This window comes from Pogona vitticeps, chromosome 3 (genome assembly GCF_051106095.1).
Source record: "Pogona vitticeps strain Pit_001003342236 chromosome 3, PviZW2.1, whole genome shotgun sequence".
Lineage (NCBI taxonomy): Eukaryota > Metazoa > Chordata > Lepidosauria > Squamata > Agamidae > Pogona > Pogona vitticeps.
This window is the reverse complement of record NC_135785.1, coordinates 241,350,763-241,373,712: the sequence shown is the minus strand read 5'-3', so window position 1 is coordinate 241,373,712 and position 22,950 is coordinate 241,350,763. Positions and strand designations below refer to the sequence as shown.

The following is a 22,950-nucleotide window of genomic DNA, read 5'->3' as shown; positions in this document are numbered from 1 at the left end:
AAATTTGTTAGGTATAGCTATTCCCAACAGAGGAGATGATGTTGTATCTACCAGCTTGTCATAGAGATATTAAAAACAAGGAGCATCACAGAAAAGAGAGATGGCAAGGCATCTTTAATTTAACAGTACTGTGATGTGATTGGATATTTCAGAATTCAAACTCATATTTGTTGATTCAATGGACCTACACTAGTTGTGATTTACTAGTCTAAGCCACAGAATCTCAGCCACTGTCTTTTTCTGCTTGTGCTGTAAAACACCATGTCTAATTGGCAATGCTGTATAAATAGGGGGAAATAACAATGACAGGAATAGACATTTAATCCCAAGCCAAAGCCCAACTCTGGATGTCACTATATAGTCAAATGCTGTGTCAAAGAGATCAATTCTATGGTTGTTGTTTTTTACTGATCACATGATGCAAAGACCAATTCCAATTAGTCCAGCCTTTTTTGCTCCCCACATGGAGTTTTTTCTCTGGTATTGGAGGCTTCTACTTTTTTTTAAGCTTGAATTAGTTGAATGGACTTTCCCTCATGTGATCAGTTGTTTTGTTCTCCAATGGGGGATGGGTAAGGTTCATTCTAAACTGGGCATGCATGATTCCACCTCCCTCCACGCAGCTCTCTTCCTCCTCCATGCAGCGATCACGTTCAACTCCTTTGGTTCCAGTCACAACGGAACCCTGCGCACAGCGGGTGCAGAGTCATGCACGCACGCAGGGGGCGAAGTCATGTGAGAGAGGCAGAGCCCCACCCAGTAGGGCTGAAAATTAGAGGTTACATTGGGGGGGACATGACTGTGGGTGGTATTCTGGTGGGGATGATGTTTTGGATAGTGGGAATATCCAGCCCTGCCATATTTCTTCCTGGTTGCCCTAAAGTATTTTTATTTTCATTTTTTAACAAACTACTGAGTTTAGAACTAGATCACCTCATTCCTATATTGATATACTAGGTTCAGCACAAGACCACCTCTGCACAGATAGAAAGAAGAAGATAAAAATCAATATAAAAGAGAGAAAATCTCCAATGAAATGAAGCAACTATGTTTCTAAAGTATGTGTTTGTATGTTATGTAGAACTACCAGTAGGCAACATTTAGTCCACCGGCTTTACAATGTATGATAAAAGGAGAACTAGAGATTGGCAGAGGGGGAGATCAAAAGGAAACAGGCCTGTGGCACAAATCAAGCCACGCCAGATTGAGAGACCAGTATGAACACCGGCAACAAAACTATCCCAAGTCTCCGTGTGATCATCTAATCCGAACAGTGTAAAACAGACTGCAAATCAAGCCGCAGCAAAGCTGAATCACCAGTGTAGTCAAAACCTTTATCAGTTAGTGTGGTGATTCCCAACCATGGGTACCCAGATGTTTTTGTACAAAAACTCCCAGATGCTTTCACTGTTAGTTGTGCTGGCCAGGATTTCTGTGAGTTGTTGTCCAAGAACAATTGGGGTCCTATGGTTGGGAAGTGCTGAGTTAGTGCACTGAACAATACTGTAGTAAATTTCTCTCTTTTTCTCTCTTTCGTTGCTAATCTCTATATGGAAGTTACAAGAAACTAGTAGATTATTTTTCTTCTTTTCCTCCCCTTGGCACCAAGGATCACAGAGAGTCTTTAAGTTGAAGAGTTTGAAACTGGTAGGAATTTTGCCAGTCTGTAGATGTATTTTTGCATTTGTTTATCTAACATTTGGAGTGGAAGTCAAATACCAGGGTATGTGGCATATAACAACATATAATTGCCCTGTATCTTTTGCACGGTTATTTGGTTTTCTTTGTGTGTGTTCACAACAAGCTGTATGTGGCAGCACAGAATCTGGGATTTGTGGTCTAAAACAGCACTCAACTGGCACAATTTTTTTTACATAAGTTTAAAATGGATACAAGATGGGGTTGATTATGAATGTTCTTACAAATACAGTTTGTACTCAAGAGGCAAGCCCCTTTTTAGTGAGGCTTACTCCCAAGTTAGTGCACCTACAATTCTTTGTAGCTTAAATTACTTTCAGGATCTCTCCTTACTCTTGAGAGTTCACAATTATTACATATGTTGTTGTTATTTTGGCTCCCGATCATTTTTAAGTTATCATTTCTAGACCTACTCAGCTATTGGATTCCATTCTGCCCCATCATTTCATGAGGGATCAGGCTAACACTAGCCCTGGGGAGACTGGAATCCTTCCCTCAATTCATGGGTTCATGCTAGGTCCTGAACTTGCCCAACACCATAGAAGTACCTAGGAATTAGGGCATACTGCCATAACTGACTTATGGCATGATGGGCTGAGAGACCCCTGAATATACCACTTTTTGTATGTGGGATTCCCACTTGCAAGTGCCTTTGCTTCAGGGAATGGGAGAACCCACTCTTGTTCACCCCTCAATGCCACAGTTCATCATATTCAACAAGGTCTGATTCCAACTATTCTTTTTAGAAAGCCTGAGGGCACTGCTGGAAAGGAGAAGGGTTGTGGGAAAGTTGTGTTGCGTCTGCCTCTCTTCTGCCTGTTTTCCCCCTGAAAATTCTCTGTCATGTTTTGTGCTTAGATCAAGAAAGGGAATAAAGTCAACATTTTACTTACATCTAAAGAATCTTCATTCAGAAGGATGAGAGACATACTCTGTGACACGAGCCTGCAGGAATATCCTGAGGAAAATAATCAACACACACAGGGTGTTGTCAGTGATAGCTGCAGCAATGAAGAAGCTCTTGAAAGCCATTAGCACATTCCTCTTCACAGTCATTACAAAGAAGTTCAACAGCAACATAGCCATAAGAAGAAAAGAAGAGCCATGCTGGATCAGACTGACGACGTATCTAATCCAGCTTTCTGGTCCCACAGTGGCCAATGGGTAGCACAAAGTATGAAGTACAATGAGAGAACAGTTAAGACAAATATGACTGGTGAACTGGAGAAATAAAAAACAGAATGTGTCTGAAAAAGTGGACCATACTTCAAAACACTCACACTGAAATATTTTTTTTAGACTTTAAGGTGCTGCAACTCTTCTCTTTTTATTTTTGTTAAACATGCTGAAATAGACTAATTCAACCTCCTCACTAAAAACAAGAGCAGATTATGGATGCAATCCATGTGGGACAGTATACACAAAAATAGGGTTCTGGCTTGTGTGGAGAGCTGACATGGATAGAACAGCTTCCTTCCCCTCTTCAGACATCCATTCCTCCATGATGAAAGTGATGGAGGTAGGGAAGAGTTAGCATGTTCCTCTCACTTTGCATGAGAGTACATGCAATTTAATGATGACTAAATAGGGCTACAGACAAAGAGAGAGGTATGCAACAACCATGTTTGGAATGGCAGCTCCTCTCTTCTCCCTTCCTACTCCTTTGATATGAAGGAGAAAAAAACCATATTTTCTTTCTTTTTTTTACCCAACCACACAAATGACTTCCAAATGAGCCAGAAAATGAAGCTTCCCAATCTTGGTTTGTATCAAAACCATTAAATATAGTTCCCTGTTCATATGTAACAGGAACCTATGGTTTGGAAATCATACAGTTTCAAGGCTTGTTTTACTACTTGTAAAGGGAAGTCATGTCATGGTGTGTATGTGTACACAAGCCATACAAAAATTGGTTTCTTAAGCCATGATTTGCTGGTTGAAACACAGTGTAAGTTTAGTTCTGGCTGGAGTGATCAATAGTTAGGAACATAATAGTGTAAAACTAGTAAGTTATTTTATAACATGTAGAACATTCCTTCTTTGGACTAGACTCTCCAGAATCCCCTAGCTGGCATGGCCACTGTGTATTCTAGGAAATGCCATTTTAAAGTTTTCAGAGCCCTAGTGCAGATCCCACTGGAATTGGATCACAAGGAAAACTGAGCAATATTTCATTAAAACGTCATTAACTGCACTGCCCTGACCTACTAAGAGTGAAGTGGTGATGGAATCCTCTGTCCTGTATTTATTATCTATTTATTTATTGAATTTGTAACCGTACCATCTGGCAACGAGGCCACTCTGGACTGTCTACTTTTTTCTTCCCTTTATGCTTTACTCCAGAGGTTCCCAGTCTTGGGTAACCTAGGTGTTCTTGGACTGCAATTCCCAGAAGTCTTCACCATCAGCTGTGCTGGCCAGAGTTTCTGGGAGTTGCAGTACAAGAACACCTGGGTTACGCGAGGTTGGGAATACTGTAGGACAACATACTATTTTCTCATCTTAAAAAATAAAAAGGAGAAGGCTGTAGCCTTACTCAGCTCGCAGAGAAGTGGGACATTTGCTGGTCCAGAATGTGGCAGTTTTCTTGCATAGCTCATTCTGAGTGCAAATTGCTAGCAACAAAGGGCAGCAAGTTGTTATTATTGTAGTTAAGGAGACACTGCACAATTTCCTGCTTGTACAATTTTCTATCTCAGGTACCAAAGTACACTGACTGGCTTGCAATTTGAGTTTGCCAGGCAGTGATGTGGCAATGTGTTGCTCTATTTAAGGTGGGAAAGCGTCATGGTACTACTGTAGAAATGCAGGACAATATTATATACAAAACAGTTTTCTACAAAAACTATTTGCACTGCTTTATTACATACTCATCAAATGGGACCTGCCATAAAACTAGTAATTTATGTTAAAGAATTGGGTAATTTTTATAAATCTTTAAAGTAAAAACTTGGGGAATGTGGAAGAGCTAACAAAAATCATTTCAACTTATAGTGAATAAAAACAAAAACCTGGAGTAAGATTCTTTAAACTCCTAGTAAACACAAAGGACAAATGTGCTGAACTATTTTTAAATGCATGGAATTTAAAACACAAGGTCCATAACACGGTTACATTGTAATTTAAAATTTCCCCTGAAAAATAAAGTTTGTGCGTGGGGGGAGATGTATTACACAGATTCAAGCGTTACTCGGAATGTCAGGCACGGCCTTCCCCCAGGTCTGTTTGCAGCCCTAAACTGTTGCAAATTTGGTATAACTAATTCAAAGGGATTTTGTGGGAGTTTTTGATTGGAACAACAGCTGCACTACTGAACAGTATTTTCTAAGCCACTACCTGCTGTTTTATTTTGCATCTTTTAAAATGAGAAAGACACCATCTGCCCAGTGGATTTAGAGAACAGAGTTTTGAACAACCACCACATTTCTTCTAGATTCCTTAGTGGTTAGCAAATTGGGGGGGGGGGGGGAATCAGATATTACAAATTAAGCAAGAACATTCAAATGTAGGGATGTTTCAAGATTATGTAACACATGGACTTGCAGTCTTATTGAGAACTGATTGAAAGAGACTGTTGGCTTTCAACATGTTTGAAGAGAACAGTCACATACTGTCAGGTTAAATAGTGATGTTACAGAAGGAGGCAGTGGGATTTCATCTTCCCCTTTAAAGTCTGGACCTTCCCTGTAAGCAACTTTTCTTTAGAGAAAAAATCTTGACATCAAACTCCACGTAAATATTTGCCTATCATCTTCAGTATCATTTTTTTTTCTACTTGGTGGCAACAAAACTTCCGCCAATTATAGCCTCTGGACTACCAAAATGCATGAGCTGCTTGTAATGAAAACAGAACGTCAGCAGACTCATGGTCACAGGGTGCGTGGTACAGTTTTCTCTGTACAACATTTCAACATGCACACAAGGGATTTCATGTTTGAAAGTACCTCTGTAGTTGAAATGCTCTGCATGTAAAAAGTCAGCACTTTAGGACTGGACTTGGTATCTTTTCATGAAACACAACATGAAACATTTCACTATGTGATTACATACAGTGGTGCCTCACTTAATGAGCACACAGTTTAACGATGAATTCGCATAGCGATGCGTTTTTTGCGATAGCTAATGCGATCGCATTGTGATGTTTTAATAGCGTTTTGCTTACCTATCTTTGCATTGCGATGTTTTTTAAACAGGGGATTGGCGGTTCCAAAATGGCCACCCGCAGCGTTTTCGCGCCCTGCCCTTGCTCACCAGGCAGCGAAAATGGCAGCCAGATCGAGGATTCCCTACATAGCGGTGAGTTTTTGCCCCAACAGGAATGCATTAAACCCATTTTAATGCGTTCCTATGGGGTTCCCCCCGCATAGCGACGAATCCACATAGCGACGTTAATCCTGGAACGGATTAATGTCACTATGCGGGGCACCACTGTACTTATGAGGGCAGAGCAGCACCTATCTTTGCCTGTGCAGGATCAACTGTCCTGTACAAAGATGGTGTGAGGGAGAATGTTAGCATTTGAGGGGTACAGATGAATTTGGTATAAGCTCTTTGTGGGGAGTCCTGATTTTTGACCAGATGTCTTAGGGGTTTTTTCCTTTCTTCACTCTAAAACAAAGTAAGATACTACTCATGCAACACTTTGTAAATTTGGCTAGGTTATCACATATCATACCACACTCTCATCCTCCAAGGTCTTTCTTCTTTTTAAAAAATATGCCTGTCTCTGATTTGGTATGGCACTATCTGTTTGTAACCACTGAAATTAATTCTAAGGATGGCAGGAAGAGAGAACATACTGCTATTGAAATGCCAAGCATAGAGATAGACATCTTTCTTTCTTTCTTTCTTTCTTTCTTTCTTTCTTTCTTTCTTTCTTTCTTTCTTTCTTTCTTTCTTTCTTTCTTTCTTTCATTCATTCATTCATTCATTCATTCATTCATTTGTGCACCACCCCATTAGTGAAATGTACTATTCTGGGAAGTGTATAGCCAGCTAAAAACAAAAGAATGATAAGTCAAATAAAAATAACATAAGAAACAAGAATGTCCCAGGGAACAATACACTGCAACATTTTCCACCTTGTATTGGCCACAGCTTCCACATCTGTTGCACTACATCTCTCATCATTGATTGCCACAATGTTTGGGCTGTGCATAATGGGAGTTATAGTCCAACACATTTGTCTGTTACCAGGTCAGAGAGGGTTAATGTATATAAATCATCCTCTAAATCATTTGCCTTCATTCCACTCAGATGAATGCTTAAATACTCTCCTTTATCTGTCCTGTCTCTGAAAATACATTTACATTTTTCTCAACTGTGGTAAAGAAAAAAAAGTCCACTTGATTTATTGAGGCTTCATTTGAAATATTACTTCTAAGTAGAAGTCACTTTTAAATATAAATAAAAGAAAATTACTGGGTGCTCATGAATCTCCTGAGCTTAATGTAAGTGAAGTCAGTGAATACTACAGCTTTGGTGTTAAAAGCCTGTATTAAATTAAATTAACTAACAGCCTAGCCAGTCAAGGTCTTAATATTGTACTGTCTTGAAGGTCACAAAAGGTCAATGGCCTTGGTATAAAAACACATTTGAAAGGAGTAATGGAAATTAAAACATAAAAGAAGCATTCCACTGTTAGTAAAACAGCTAAGTGAGGTATTGTTCTTTAAAAATGTGTATAGATGAAAAGAATAAAGGAAGATGTTGTAAGTGGACTGAAGTTTCATAAAGGTTGAAGTAGTATTTGGTAGTACATTTTTGATAGTAAGGTACTGCCAGAACTCTGGATGATGACTGCTCCTTGTCCCTTCAGATGTTTCTGTATTCTTAATAGCCCATAAATTTCTTATGACTTGTTATAAGACAGGGATGGACAGCTCTGGTGGATTTAGGGACTAAATTCAAGGTTTGGCAAGAGCCATTTTTGTCTTTTGGCAAATTATTAGAAAGTATTGGGGGGCTCTAGACTGAAATGGAGTTGCAAAAACATACCTTTGGAAGGGGCTACATGCAGATTGGAAAAATATGCTCATCCCAAATGCCTTGGTTTTTTTTTTTTTTTTTTTTTGCCAGCATCCCTGCTATCTTGTTGCAATGAGGATGCAGCCACCAGCTGGTTGGGAGAAGCAACCCTTCTTCATTCCCTTTATATTGGGTTTGCATTCTGCTCTTCCCATTTTAAAACCGTTGCACTATGTTCCACATCTTTCTTTATCTCATAAGAACCGGGTTTTGCAATCATTTATTAATTATTTCTTTATTGCATCTATAGCCTGACATTCTTCTAATTAACTCATGGCAGCCTATAGGCCCCTCCTCCTCTTCTACTTTATTCTCACAACAATGAACTGATGCAAGTCAGACTGAGATAATGTAATCGGCTCAAGGTTGCTCAGTGAGCTTCATGGAAAATCAGACCCAGGTCTCCTAAGTTCTAGTCCTCTTACTAGTCTATCACACTACAGTGATATGTAGCAAATTGGGATCTATCAATCAGGGAACAAATTAAATTTAAACGCTCAAAGCAGTGACCATTTAATCTCCTAAATCCTCTGATCTAACTCTACTGAAATTACAACAGAGATTGGAAACTTTTTTTTTACATTATATTTCCTAGAATTACAATAGCCATGCTAGTCCAAAGAAAGAACTTGCACAGGGCTGGTATACATAGGCCCCTCATTGGAGAAGGTGAAGGGCAGTTACCTATGTTGAGGGCTGTTTCTTGTTTATCCCCTGTTAGGACCCAAATCTTGATTTCTGCCTTCATTAAAGTGGATATCGTTTCTGGGACACCAGCCTGAAGGCGGTCCTCGATGGCTGTAGCACCAAGAAGCAGTAAGTTCTGAAAGAAGCAGGGAAGAAAGAAGTGAATTGAGAAGATTTGTCTTCTTTAGACTGACATTGGCTTGAGCCATGTACAAAAATTAAATGCACCATATTTTGATCTTTTCTACAACTTTTCTAAGAGAAGATGTTCAGTGCAGTTAAATTCTATTGTGAAAGTCGGACATTTCAGAAAGCATAAGGGAACAAAATCCTTTTGATCAGAAGGCAAGTAATTATTCAAAAGCAATTAATTGTAGCTGCAACTTTGAAAGACAGGCCATATGTGGAAGTACATGCACAAGTTACCATAGTTACATGCTTAATAGCCATAATTAGTTTATTTCTGAAGTTCAGAAAACAGAGATCACGTGGTATTATGTGTCACGAAACACTTCTGCTTTCAGAATATACAAACCAGGCACAATCATTCAAACAGTTGAAGAAACAAATAGATCTGATCACATTATGCATTTAGCACTCAAATAGGATGACCAGTCACCAATCTAATCTGTGTATACTGCATGATATTTATTATTCTTCATAAGTGAAAATAAGTAAAAATAAATAATGATTCTAAGAAGACCTATTTGGAAATGATACCTGGTGAACTCAGTGAAATTTGTTCTGGAGTAAAAAGTCTTAATATCAAGCTGTATGTACCATGCACAATTGCAAATGCAGTAGCCCTGATGCTGCTCTAAGTTTTTTCAGAATTTAGTGACTCATATCAAAACACTATGAGCAGTTAAACAAAAACAGTAAGAAACAAAATCATATGCACATTCCAGACAAAGTGAAACACTTTACGATTCTGTTGGATTTAGTGAGAGAAATTTAATCTATCTTTGAAAAAAAAGAGATTAATGGAACATAGCAGTGAGTGAGCAAAGATGCTGATGGAAGATCATAGCTGCATAGATGTCTGTTCTTGGGACACTGCACTATTTTGAGCTTGGTAAACTGGATGGACAAAGTGCAGCCCCCCCAAGGCACTTCTTCATCCCCTCCAACCTCTCTCCCCTGTGCCCTGCAAATTCATTCCCAAAAGACAAAGCAGGCTCTCCCAAAGACATTTTGCTATTTTGAGTGAAGGACAAAATGGTACCCCTTCCTCCATTGCATTGCATTGCATTGCATTGCATTGCATTGCATTTATTTATTTATTATATTTCTATCCCGCCCATCTAGACCAAAGGTCTATTCTGGGCGGTATACAAATTTTAAAACAATAAAACCAATAAGCATATATTATAAATCCAACATGGCAAAAGCATAAGAAATTAAGATATGGCAGGAGGGAAAGCCTGCCCAAATAGCCAGGTTTTAAGTTTGTTCCTGAAAACACCCAGAAAGGGAGCCAGGTGGATTTCTACCAGCAAGTTGTTCAAAAGGCAAGGGACCACTGTCGAGAAGGCCCAGTTCCTTGTTTTTTTCCTTCCGGACCTCCCTCGGTGTTAGGCCCCTCAGCCACCCAGCCTGGCTGAAATGATTGACTCCGGCAGAACTGGGTGGGAGAAGGCTCTCTGCCAGATATCGAGGTCCTAAACCGTTTAAGGCTTTATAGGTAATTGTAAGAGTTTTGAAATTGGAAATGAATAGGCAGCCAATGCAAGGCGGCCAGATTTGGGGAAATATGGTGGTATCTTTCTATCTGCAGAAGCTGATCAGACTGCCAAATCAATGCTCTCAATAGAACAGCATCCATCCCTCCCGAAGACAACAAGCCAGTTTAGGAAAATAGAATACTCTCTCTCTCTCTCTCTCTCTCTCTCTCTCTCTCTCTCTCTCTCTCTCTCTCTCTCCCCTTCTGTCTTCCTATAAAAAGGAATGACCATGGGCTATGGGGGAACAACCACTGGACTGTCACTGTATCCATCCTCAAAACATTCAGGTGAGGTGGCTCATAATGACAAGGCCAGCTCTAGCTCACATTTGGAAATCCACTCATTTAGCCCTCCCTCTCTTCCTATGGCCTTCTCATTCTGCCTATGGGCTTGCCAATCAACTGATCGGTGGGCTGATAGGCAGCTAGCCAGCCCCACAGCCACTCATCCCCACAGCCTATCTCCCAACCCCTTCCTCTCCCTACCTTACTAGCTGCTGTCATCCGGCGCCACCGCCATCCATTGCTGCCTTAAGGGAATCCACGCTGCCCTTTGCAAAGATGGAGGCTACAGCTTCCCTGACATAAATTATGTTGCAGTTGCCATCTTTGCAAAGGGTAGGCAGTGTCCCTTACTGCAAGCCATAGCGGCGGAAAACAGCTGGAGACCACTACTTTGGTGGGGGCGGGAGCGACAGCAGGGCAGGACAGCAGCAGCGACAGCAGGGGCAGTGGCAGCAACAGCAGTGGGGCATGGCACAGTGGCGTGAGGTCAGGGTTTTTTTTTAGACAGTCTCTGGTTGTCTGACCCCCCCCCCATCAGCAAATAAATTCATGCTTCATCAACTCATGAGGGGAGCTTCATGCTTCGTCAACTTTGATCACGAAGCAGGACAAATCACCAAAATGGCAATTAGTCCTCATCTCTAGTTTTAATGTATCAGCGCTATACTGATAGCTACTATGATAAATGCTCAGCATGTTCCCCCTTAAGAAAGATTTGCAGATTTAGGAAGGCACAGCACCATAGCTCAGCAGCACAGCACATCCTGTATTTACTACACAAGCAGGCACACTGAATCACTTGAACTGACTCATGAATCTTGCTGATTCTTGCATCTTGTTGCAACTTACAACTGGATTTAACCATTGTTTATCAAATGCAACTTACAACTGGATTTAACCATTGTTTATCAAAAACTGTAACAATAAATTTAAGCTCATTGCATTTGATAGACTAAATAAATAGCTTGAATTTTGTAAAAACAGGAGAGATTTATAGAACAATTCATTTTCATAAACTATGTGCATGCACACACACATGAATAAACATACATATATTTTAGATTATCTGTGAAGCTACGTAAGAACAGGAATTAAGCATGGGTTGCAAATGCAACATGCAAGCAAAAGAATAACTGCAGAGATTTCGAATGTATTTTGCAAAGTAGTTATGTAACAACTGAAAACAGAGTACTATACATCTGAAAATCTGTACCAGGAAAGCAGTTTTGTTTAGTTCTTGTGTTAAGATCCAAATTAAAGTAAACATTAAATCATGGGAACACAAAATTAGAAAAATTTGAGTTAACTGTCATGATACATTTTAATTTTTTCAACACAGTGAGAAAAGATTCCATAGTTTTATTTGACTATCCTATGTACACAGAAGCTAGAGAGCATTTACAGATTTTTCTGCTTGCTTTCCTGCTGTCCAACTCAAGGGAGTAAATATTTACTTGGGGAAAAAAATTGCTGAGCATGAACTGCCACGATATTAGATCATGCCTCCGGCTTCACTCTATACAACACTGGAAATTCAGAAACAACAGGCAAGGATAAAGAAGGATCACTGCCTAATCCCTGTAACACATTTTTCAATTTACTATTAAGAAATCCCTCATTATGACTTGCCATCATTGACACAAGCTAGTCTTCTCTTATTTTTACTAGCTTGCAGTACATTTTTAACTCAAGGATATGCCAGCTATGGGGGGTAGGATTAGGCACAGCCTCTTCTGCCAACAGAAATACTGTTGTTGCCTGATTCCTAGAGATGGAAAATGTTTGATTTTAGGACTATAAGTCCCTGAATCTCAATGTGAGATTCTGAGAGTTGTGGTTCAAGGAATGAATGTTTCCTGTATCTGTTGATCTCAGAGATCTAGGAACAGAGTGCTCGATCAGCAGAGGAACTCAAAAGGGGGCTGGGAATGGGTGGAATGAGACCTCCTCCAGTCCAGGGACAAAGCAACACCAATAACACAAAATTAAGCCAGGGGGAAGGTAACCTTAAGTAATTTTCCAACATTCCTAGGCTGGGAGAGATTTGGCATTGAATTGGCTGTCCAGTCAGCCTCAGACTATTCTAGTGTCATATCAGCTACCCCCTGAGCATTCCGGCTACTTTAATTAATTAATTAGTTAATTAGTTAATTAGTTAATTAGTTAATTAGTTAATTAATTTTATTTATTTATTTATTTATTTATTTATTTATTTATTTATTTATTTATTTATTTATTTATTTATTTATTTATTTATTTGGCTTTTACCCCGCCCATCTAGATTGAAACGAATCTACTCTGGGTGTTTTACTAATCTTCCTATCCAGGTGGATTGTTTCTAAACAAAGAATAAAAACTGTTAATTGCAACAACATTGCTTTGGGATTACCTTTCAGATACAGTAGCCAATACCAAATAAATAAAGTAAAAACTGGCATGCCATCTTTAATACATTTTCCACATTTGCACAAAAATCCCCCCTTATGACCAAGATCTATGAATGCAAGCCAAAGAAGGATTTGGCTATAAGCAACCCCAAAGCATCTCTCATAAGTACAGTACCTTCTCAATGATTTCATAGCACTCCTCCAACTTTTGAGTTCGGTCTTTCAAGTTTGTGCTGGCTTCATTATATACATTCAACCAATCCCGGTAAGAGTTTTCGGAGAGGTCTGCATATGCAATGCACAGAGTCCTTAAACCTAAATACAGAAGCATGGAGTGAGATGGCTTCTATGGAGTTTTCCTTAATCTTGATGAAGTTGCAGCTCCTAAATGCTGGAAACAGATGTTCTCATTGTGTAAAAAATGCACAATCAGTTAGGAAGCTTTGGAAATGCAGTTTATTATAAAATTGCAAAGCTTCTTTAATTTTCAGGATAATTTATTGAATAAATAAAGGAAACCCTGTCATCAGTTAAAGAGCTACCAACTATAGCTGGAATTACCAAAATTTATACTTCCCAGCCCTCTTGATTTCAGTTAGATGCACAGCATAGGGAGATTGCTTTTGTTTTTAAACAAATCTCAGATATTTCATCCATCATGGCTGTTAGCCACACTAACTGGGGCACTTTGTGAGTTGCCTACAAAAACTAAGTTTTTAAAACTCTCTTAGACCTCTGTTTTATTGCAGCAGCATTTTCCAGAAAGCAAAGAGTAACTCCCGTGGTGGATGGTGAGTTCACCCATTTCAGTGATCCTAATCTATATAAGCTTTATTAAATAAGTAGGTGGACTTCTGAGAACTCCCACATGATTCCAGAAGGGATAACATAGGAGGCTGTGCACCTCTTACTTTCTGGTGTTAATTCCTGGTATTCATGGCCATGGAACAGGGCTGTCTTTTTTCTCCTTCTCTATGGACAGTAGCCGTGTGCATTACAGACACTTATTTCAATATTTGGGACCAATGGCAATGTTGCCAGTAGAAATAAACCATTTCATGTGATGCCACAATTCCTACCAAACTTTGTGACTGCATAAGCTGTCATGCAACATTGCCTGCTTTATCAGACACATGCACTATCACTGTCCTGAGTTACGGAGGGTTGGTATCATGGTATACCTGGGGTAAGATCCAGACCTAACTATATTTAGAGGAGACCCAGTGAAATTAATGGGATTTGATTATGGCGAACTTAAACTCCACTGACTTCAGTGGCTCTACTTTATAAGTGTTACTGAATCCTAATCTACACCCAGTGTGGTGTATTGGATAGAGTGACAGGCTAAGACTAAAGACACCTGTATTCACTGGGGGGTTGAGGCATTGGTTAAAACTACTCCTTAAGTATCTCATTTACTTAAAACACTGTTGTTGTTTAGTCATTAAGTTGTGTCCGATTCTTTGTGACCCCATGGACCAGAGCACGCCAGGCCCTCCTGTCTTCCACTGCCTCCCAGAGTTTGATCAAATTCATCTTGGTAGCTTCGGTGACACTGTCCAACCATCTCATCCCCTTCTCCTCTTGCCCTCACACTCTCCCAACATCAGGGTCTTTTCCAGGGAGTCTTCTCTTCTCATAAGATGGCCAAAGTATTGGAGCCTCAGCTTCAGGATCTGTCCTTCCAGTGACACTGTTAGGGTGACCGTAAGTTAGATGTGTCTTTGTGGCACATAATACACAAATGTTGATCAACCAAGAAGTTTATTCTTGGAGAGGTTCAAACAGATTTCTCATCATAGCCGAGTTCAATGAGGAATGAAGCTCAAAACTTTTATTCTTTGTTGAATTATACCTCCTAGAATTCCCCAACAAGCAGGGCTGATTCTAAGAGCTATGCTCCAAAATGACTGTAACATTTGAGTCCAAAAAGAGATTTTATAAGGAAGGGAGACACCTTCTTGCCTGATGGGGCTAGTTATTGGCTACATAGAAAAGAGAAATGAGAAAAGGGAAGTGTGTCATATCACACCAAAAAAGACCAAAAGAGTGAACATCAGGAACCAGGCTTTTTTTGGTTGTGGCTCCACACCTCTGGAATAAACTTCCAGCAGAGGTTTGCCAGACATCTTTCCTCTCAGTTTTCAAGAGGTTAGTTAAAACACAATGGTTTAAAGCTGCTTTTTATTAGTGCTAGTTACCTGTGATGTCCAATGTCTTTTTAAATTGTTTATTTAATCTAAAAATAGACTTAGCTAATTCAATGGCTTTATTGATGGATGGATGGATTGAATTTATTCTTTGATAACATGTATATATTGTACTTATCTTTCTTGTTTGTATGCTTATGCTATGATCTGCCCAGAGAGTGTTTTGCACTATGCCGTGGTATATCATAATAAACAAACAAATAAATAAATAACACCTGGGAGAGACAACACTACAACCATGATCTTAATATTCCTTACAGTAAATCTGGAGCAACAACTTCAACACTTCTGTGCAGCTTTTAAAAATAAACTATTTACTTCACTGTAACACAGTTTAAAATGAAACCATAAGCCATAGGTCTGTGATATAAGATAGGTATATTGCTTCCCGTTGCTTTTTGACAGCCATAGTATTCTACTCAGTACTTCAGTTTAATGGACACACATGTAATTTACACTGATGTTGACATGGGTTAACTGCGCATAGTAATGCGAAGAACAGCCCTCTTTGGAATATGAGCAACATGGTTTTATGAGGCCACTGCTAGAACTCAACATATATTAAAAGTAATGATTTCTCTTCTGGCACAAATCAACCAGAAAAAAAAAAAGGACAAAGTACGCCATATAAAAGAGAAAGGCTGTATTATTGAGAATGTGGGAGTTTCTAGAACAAAGTGTGTGGAACAGGGAGACTTTCCGGCACAGGAAGAAGTAAGATTCTTCCTGCAATTTGGTATCATAAAATATTATTACCTAAAAGGAACATTGTCCACTCCCCAGATTGCTCTACCTTAGTAATGTCCTCATTACCAATGAAATAAGAAACTAGTGTATTTGATTTCATATACCAAACCCATGGGTTAGCTGCAGGGGTTGGATATTAAAGGAACCAACAGAAGTCTAGGCTGAAGATAGAATTACATATTTTTAATATTTTCTAAACATTAACAATATGGCTGCCATACATTTCACCTCTTCTTGTCCTCTTAGCTTTATTCGCTGTTCCCTATGCTCCAGATAGGTTTTTTTTTTTTTGCTTTCCCTGCCCTGAAAGATTTGCATACCAAACCAATTAAATGAGGTGCAAGAACAGCTTAGCAAATTTACTCCTTTTTTGGATGGCACTACTCAAAATCTCAGAAGATAGGAGGGCCTGGCGTGCTCTGGTCCATGGGGTCACGAAGAGTTGGACACAACTAAACAACTAAACAACAACAACTCAAAATCTACCTTAGCAACGTCCCTTGGCCATGATCGTTTGGGATTCTGGACAGTGTAGTAAAAAAAAGGTAAACCTTTCAAGCTCTAATAAGTGACTTTTCTTGTGGTTGTTTTGGGTTTTTCGGGCTCTTTGGCCTTGTACTGAAGGTTGTCCTTCCCAACATTTCACCAGTCTCTGTGGCCGGCATCTTCAGAGGACAACCAAGATGTCCTCTGAAGATGCTGGCCACAGAGAGTGGTGAAATGTTAGGAAGAACAACCTTCAGAACACGGCCAAAGAGCCCAAAAAACCCACAACAACCATTAGATCCCGGCCGTGAAAGCCTTCGTGAATAAATTGACTTTTCTTGTACTCTCAAAGTCCTGTGTTTTACACTTCTTCAAACAAGAGCACAAAGTAGCCCTAGTTTCTACTAAAAAGTTTCCACCAAGCCATGTTTCACTGCTGGTTTGAATAGTATGCTCTGGATTCTGTCAATGTCCACTTCAACATCTCTTTTGGCTGAGGCAGGTGATAGTTTTAAAAGACCAAAAACTGACTCTTCTGTATGCACACTCTCATCTCACTGTTATGCCTGGCCCCACTTGTTTTGCAAAGCTACAAAAGCTGCTATTAGACTAGGAGGAATAGCAGGCTCCCTACATCCACTAAAGGCAGGGCTCCATCTATGGTCAATCCAGGAGAGCAAAGATGGGAGGACCTCTCTTCAGCTTAAATTTTAATTGTTAACACACACATACATTCTATTTTACTTCTAGCAAGAAGCTGAAGGTGAGAGACTTGTGGCCTTCCACATGTTGTCAGATTACATCTCCCATAATTCTTCACTGCTAACTAGGGAACTTTGAGTTGCAGTGCAACAATATCTGGAGAGCCACAATTTGCCTACTGCTAATGGAGAAAGACAGAACATGAGAGAGAGAGAGAGAGAGAACAAGGAGGAACATGTTACAGACAGCACTATTTTCATACATGAATGTGCATCCAGCATCACTCAAACAAATGTCTACCTTCAGTGGCAAAATATTCAAGATGGCATAGTGTTGGCTCCATGTACTGGGAATCTTTCGACAGTCTCTCAAAAATGACATTATCCTGCCAACAAAGAAGTACATAAACAGGGAGTGTGTGCAGAAATGCTCTTAATGACATTTGTTCAACAATCCTATCTTTCTAGAATGCTTATAGTGACTTGATTCTTAAACATTTCTGCAAGTAGGAGGGGAAATATTTTGAACTTATAAGGAAGCTAGAAAAATGCCACAATACTTAAATTTTTTATTATGTTTACTTGCAGTTCTTTTTGACTTCCCCTGTTGGTAGCCATCACATGTGCTGTTTTTGGGGCAGAAATAACAGAATATAAAATTAAATCTGCCAATATCTGGATCCAATAAACAGCTATGGAGGCATTCCCGGAAGTTTCCATATACACACAAAGTAGCCACCTGCTGGAGTGACCAGATGGTGAATTTTTTCCCCAAAAAAGAAGACTGGCGTTATTGAACCAATGGTTCTGACTTTAGAGCTAGATCTTATGGACATTACCCTAGTCCAGAAAGTGGAATGCGTATTGTTTTATTATAATGTACCTATTCATTGATAATGCCCAGGAAAATCAAAATTCAGTCTTAAAAAACAAACAATCTAACATTACTGGCACTTAAGAATAGATAAATGAAACTCAATGGAACAAGAATTAGTGACAGGTCTATTCTCAGTAAGAATGGCACTGGAATTTCCCTAATATTGTTCATAGTTGCAGATGTTTACATAAAATATTGAGGCTTCAACAGAATGAGCCACAACCATTTGCTTGTTAACAGTCACAGGACACTTACAGCTCCTTTACAATACAGGCGTAGTCGTCCCGCTGGAGTTCGAACGATCACAGACATTCTTTTTCTGTTACTAAGAGAAAAGAAGGACTTGTTTATATTTTATGAAAACTGCTTTTGTTACTTTTCTTTAGCAAAACAAAAAAAGCAAAAACAAAAACGACCAAATGGTGGCAATGTTTATGGAGTACTAGTCGCAGCTCTTGGTCATATCAAGTTTTGATATTCTGTTAAATCTGACATTGGCATTTGCCCCATGACTTAGTGTAAAGTATGCTGGTTGTGTTGGAAAAATACAATCTTGCATGCTTCTTCTTTAGCTTGTTTGTGAGGATGATCTGTTCTATATCTGCCACTAAATTTGTTTTTCCCCACACCCCAGAGCCTTTGAGACACCCCTTCCTTCATAGTGCTTCCTCTCTTAGCTGCCCGTCCTCTCTTCCCCATTTTTCTGTTCTCTGACGTGTGCAGCTGTAGCTCCACAGTATACAGTACAGTATATAAAAGGAAAAAAATTGTGAACTGTAGATAAGTATGTTCTAATTCCTTTGAATAAGAAGTATCCAGATTGATCATTTTCCTTTTTCCAAGGACAAGGGTGGGACTAAGCAGATCTCTCCATGCTTTTTTCTGCAAGAAAAAGGGAATAACCAAATTCCAACTCCCTCCAGCAAGGTGCAAATAGATCTGAGATGTGGATGGGGACTGGAGTAATGAGTGCTGGTGTCATATAAGTGCTACAGCAAGGTAAGGCAGTGACATGGAGTTTCTCAATGAATGGGCCATGGTCAAGATAACTTTTGGAGTTAAAACCAAGATGCCTGTTATGATTTACCTGTAGCAAGTGACAGTGTTCTCTAGTTGGCCAGGTAGGAAAACATTGTTAAAGTTACTTTTGTAAAAATGACTTCTTGAGATTGTTAGTATGGCACAGATGATGAACTCATGTATTTGTGAAAAGATGAGCCAAAAGCATCTAAAAAGCACAAACATAAATGAGTTTGCATGTGTACGTGCATGTAAATGCTAAACGTGGCTCTAGTTCCTATAACCTTATGCCACAAAAATGTGTCAGGGTTTAAGATGTTTTAAAATCAGAATCCAAAATCTACAGCTATGAAACATCTATATAAGGATCAAATACAAATCTATGGAAATATGCAACCATTCAAGTTCTACATATCTTAAGCAGGCTAGGTGATTAAAAGAGAGGGAGAGAAGATACGGTGAGTATAATGGACAAGGTGCTATTTCTAACAATCTGGTTCTAAAGAGTTTATGGTTCAACATATTTCCATTACTGCAACCACTTGCATGCTGTTTGGGCATAGTGGATTTTCAGCACGGCATTGTCTGCATGCCCAAAGACAAAAGCCAATTTTCCAGGTTAAGTTAAAGAAAGTTTTCAGCCCTATCAGGTTCAGGCATTCCAGGCATTAAAGAAATCAAACAAAAAATGTGGACCCTGCTATAACATCTGCTCATATTCAAGAAATTTCTAGTAAACTGTTTTCCCTCTCTGATTTCTTGCTTGGATCCTGAAACACATTAAAGACCACTCACCTTGAAAATTCCAAAACATTAAGGATCTCAAATGTTTCTTCTTTTCCTAGCTGCAGATATACAAGAGATAAAATTTACTTTATTAATTAACAAGAGGAAGAAGAAGAAACACACTGACACTGGAGAAATAAATGTACGGAAAGCAAGCATTTCCAAATTCCTAAGATATGGGAGTACAGCTCCCTCTGCTGGATACAATTGTTGATTTTTTTAAAAAAAATATTGTACATCATCATAATCTAAGAACTGAAGAGCTGGAAGAGATCCTATGGATCATCAAGTCCAGCCCTTGTCAAGGAGACACAGTGGGGAACTGGAACGTCCAGCCTACCTACACCAATGAGCTATCCAGCAATTCATCTTTAAGAATATGACAGCATACATCATGTTGTTGTTGTTTAGTTGTTAAGTCGTGTCCGACTCTTTGTGACCCCATGGACCAGAGCATGCCAGGCCCTCCTGTCTTCCACTGCCTCCCAAAGTTGGGTCAAATTCATGTATTCTATATAAATTTTACAACTGAAATTTTTTGACTAGGATTAGGTCAATGCTTCATAAAACTCCACTTTAAAGTTTTATGGGACTCTCACTGAGACCAATGGCAATGACAGGTTTGGCTGGTAGACTACTCTTTCTCACCTCCTGTATCTTAAACCTCTTGAGAACTGCATGTGTTAGTCTGCAATTCAATCATGCAATTGAACACCATCCTTCATACTCAACCAATGTTCTTTCTATGTAATTATACAACCATATTCTGGCCTAGTTCACAAGGCTATTCACATTGACTATTTTGTTTAGTCAATGCTGAAGAAACTTCTTGTTTCTTTCTGTGTTACACCTCAGCTCCATTGGCCTTTTCTGTATTTGTCTCATTGCTTCGTTTCTCACATTGCAGTAGTGTGCTGGAGTCCCCACTCTATAGCCTCCCTGCAGACAGGATAAGCCTCCCTGACACAATGGATTATTTGACCAAAACATGGGTTTCCCACCTATAGCTTTGCCCAATGACATGTCTGGGTAGGCAGGAAAGCTGAAGTCAACTCAGCTCTCCCTCCTGTTCAGACTCAGCCAGTGTTTCTAAATGCCAACTCTGAGTTGCTGGCTTCCTGGACCTCTCTCCCTCCTAACTGGGATGAAGACCAGCACGAAGTGGAATCTCTCAGTGGTCTCCATTCAGTGAATAGAATAGATGGAATGTGGGGCTTGGGGGAAATCTGGAACATCCTCAATTCTGACTCTCTAATTATATTCTTGGTGGGAGGTTTTTCCTCACTCAGTCTATACAGATTGGTTACAACTCTGCAGGATTTTGTATATTCTTCTCAGTCTTCCTGTGGAGCCACTGAGCTGCTGCCCTTGAAGATTAGCTGCCAAGGCACAACCAGGCACCTTGAGAATAGGTCCCACGGTTTACTAGACAGGCGCTTTAGCCACTTTGCTTAGACTTGCCTCCCCAGAAACACAAAGCCTTGTGCTGCTTGTTTAGTGTTTTAGACTGGCCCGAATCCTAATGGTGAGTTACCCCAGCATAAGTGCAATGGTATAAACTGCACAGGCAAACGGCCAGTTATATCCTTCATCATGCAACTGGCACATGAGGGATACAGGTGACAACTTGTTATTTGGTGGAAATTTGCTGCTGCACTTTATACCATGGCATTTACATGAATGTAACCAAATGATAAGATTCTGGCCACTATTTTTACAGCATCCCGTAATGAATTCTTCTCAGGGAGGCTTACAAGAATGCCTTTGAACCATGCTTACCGCATCAATGATAACAGAATGAGGAGTCCTTCCAGTAAAGACATAGCCAAGTCTTTTTGCTCCTTTGACTAAGGCTCCTTCATCTGTAAAGAGAAAAGAGACTGATTTTATGGATAAAATTCAGCACAAATGTCTGAGTACCCTGATGCTACAGTCTTTTATGAGCAGTTATGAGATGTTGTGCCATAGGGTTCTAATAAGGAGGCAGCGGCTTTCTTACTTTACTGCTTTGCTTATTTAGTTATTTGAAGGTTTATGTCCTGTTTTTTCTTTATGAAATGAATTCAAAGAAGCTATTTCTGAAACACAGAGCACAATTTAAAAAACTGTTCAAATGATTGAAATCAATTTCATACATTAAACCACAGGGAGGAAAAAAAATACATAAAAACAACAACAAAATGGGGGAAAAGCTTTAATCCACAGCACAATCTCAGAAGAATAAAAAGGTTCATAGCCACTCACTTATAGCTTTAAAGAGGTGGAGCCAAATTTGTCTAGAAAGTGGATTTTATAACCCATGCCGTAAAACAGCATATGCTTCAAGGACTGTGATAAAAGATACATATGTATGCCATTTTAATTGCAACCCCAATTATCACCATGTTGTACCTTCTGCATCTATTTACTATAATACAAAGGTCCCTGTCTTTCATGCCAACGCCCTATTCAGGTGTTGATTTTTTGTAAATATATTGAAGGAGCTGAGGACTCTACTCCAGCTCCATCCCCATGACTCGTAACCTCCCTGTGTTGATGGTAAAAGTCTGCAAGGAACAATTATTAGGTCCAAATGATCACAGTTACAGAACTCCACAATATAGGGAATGCTGCTTAGTCAGGGTTCTCAGCCTTACACAAAGCTGTGTAAGCATGTGGAGTAAACAGGCCCTTTGCAGGTCTCTTCCATCAATGAGAGCAGGAGAAGAGGGGAGGGGATGACACACATACATAGGTTCCCTCCATACATTTTCAAAAACTAACATCTGAAGAGGGCTCCAGGTTTAGCTCAAGAACTAGGATTATGCAGCCAGCCACAAGAAGCTGTTATTAAACACACCCCACACTGGCTATCACAGAACCGAGCCTGTCCTATCCAGTAAAACCTTGTGGGCTCCAGTCTCCTGTCCCTTCTCGCTCTCCATGCCCCCAAAAGAAAGCTGCCGTGGCTGACCTGGAGAGGATGCCTGGTAAATTATCTTTTCTCCATCCCTTTCTGGAACAACAGTGTGACACACAGCCAGAAGTGTGAGGAATTCTCGGATGTGGGTAGCTGTGGGCTACAAGGCAAGAATTATGTTAGGTCCATGAATCCTAGTCTTATTTACTGTTCATCTATTTGTTGTATGTACATGCCACCCTTCCTCAGAGGAGCTCACGCAACTCCTGCTTCCCCCTTTTTCCTCACACACCACCACTATTTACCTTAGACTGAGAGAAAGCAAGTGAATCAACATTTCAGGGCTGAATGGGAATTTGCACCCAAGGTCTCCTAAGCCCTAGTCTAGCTCTCTAGCCACTATGCAATACAGTGGGG

At 39.7% G+C, this 22,950-nt stretch overlaps 1 protein-coding gene across 6 annotated transcripts in view; it reads right to left on the bottom strand.

The window, feature by feature from the left end:
* Positions 1 to 22,950, bottom strand: part of ATP8A2 (ATPase phospholipid transporting 8A2) — a 417,881-nt gene that overhangs the window by 295,135 nt on the left and 99,796 nt on the right. For all 6 annotated transcript variants that reach the window (XM_020788593.3, XM_072993721.2, XM_072993722.2 and 3 more), the window contains 8 exons: positions 22,588 to 22,693; positions 21,414 to 21,496; positions 19,644 to 19,693; positions 18,084 to 18,153; positions 17,253 to 17,337; positions 12,983 to 13,122; positions 8,410 to 8,548; positions 2,592 to 2,656 (listed from right to left, as the gene is read on the bottom strand). In XM_020788593.3, the coding sequence (XP_020644252.1) occupies positions 2,592 to 2,656; positions 8,410 to 8,548; positions 12,983 to 13,122; positions 17,253 to 17,337; positions 18,084 to 18,153; positions 19,644 to 19,693; positions 21,414 to 21,496; positions 22,588 to 22,693 (738 nt within the window). The remainder of the gene's footprint in view (positions 1 to 2,591; positions 2,657 to 8,409; positions 8,549 to 12,982; positions 13,123 to 17,252; positions 17,338 to 18,083; positions 18,154 to 19,643; positions 19,694 to 21,413; positions 21,497 to 22,587; positions 22,694 to 22,950) is intronic.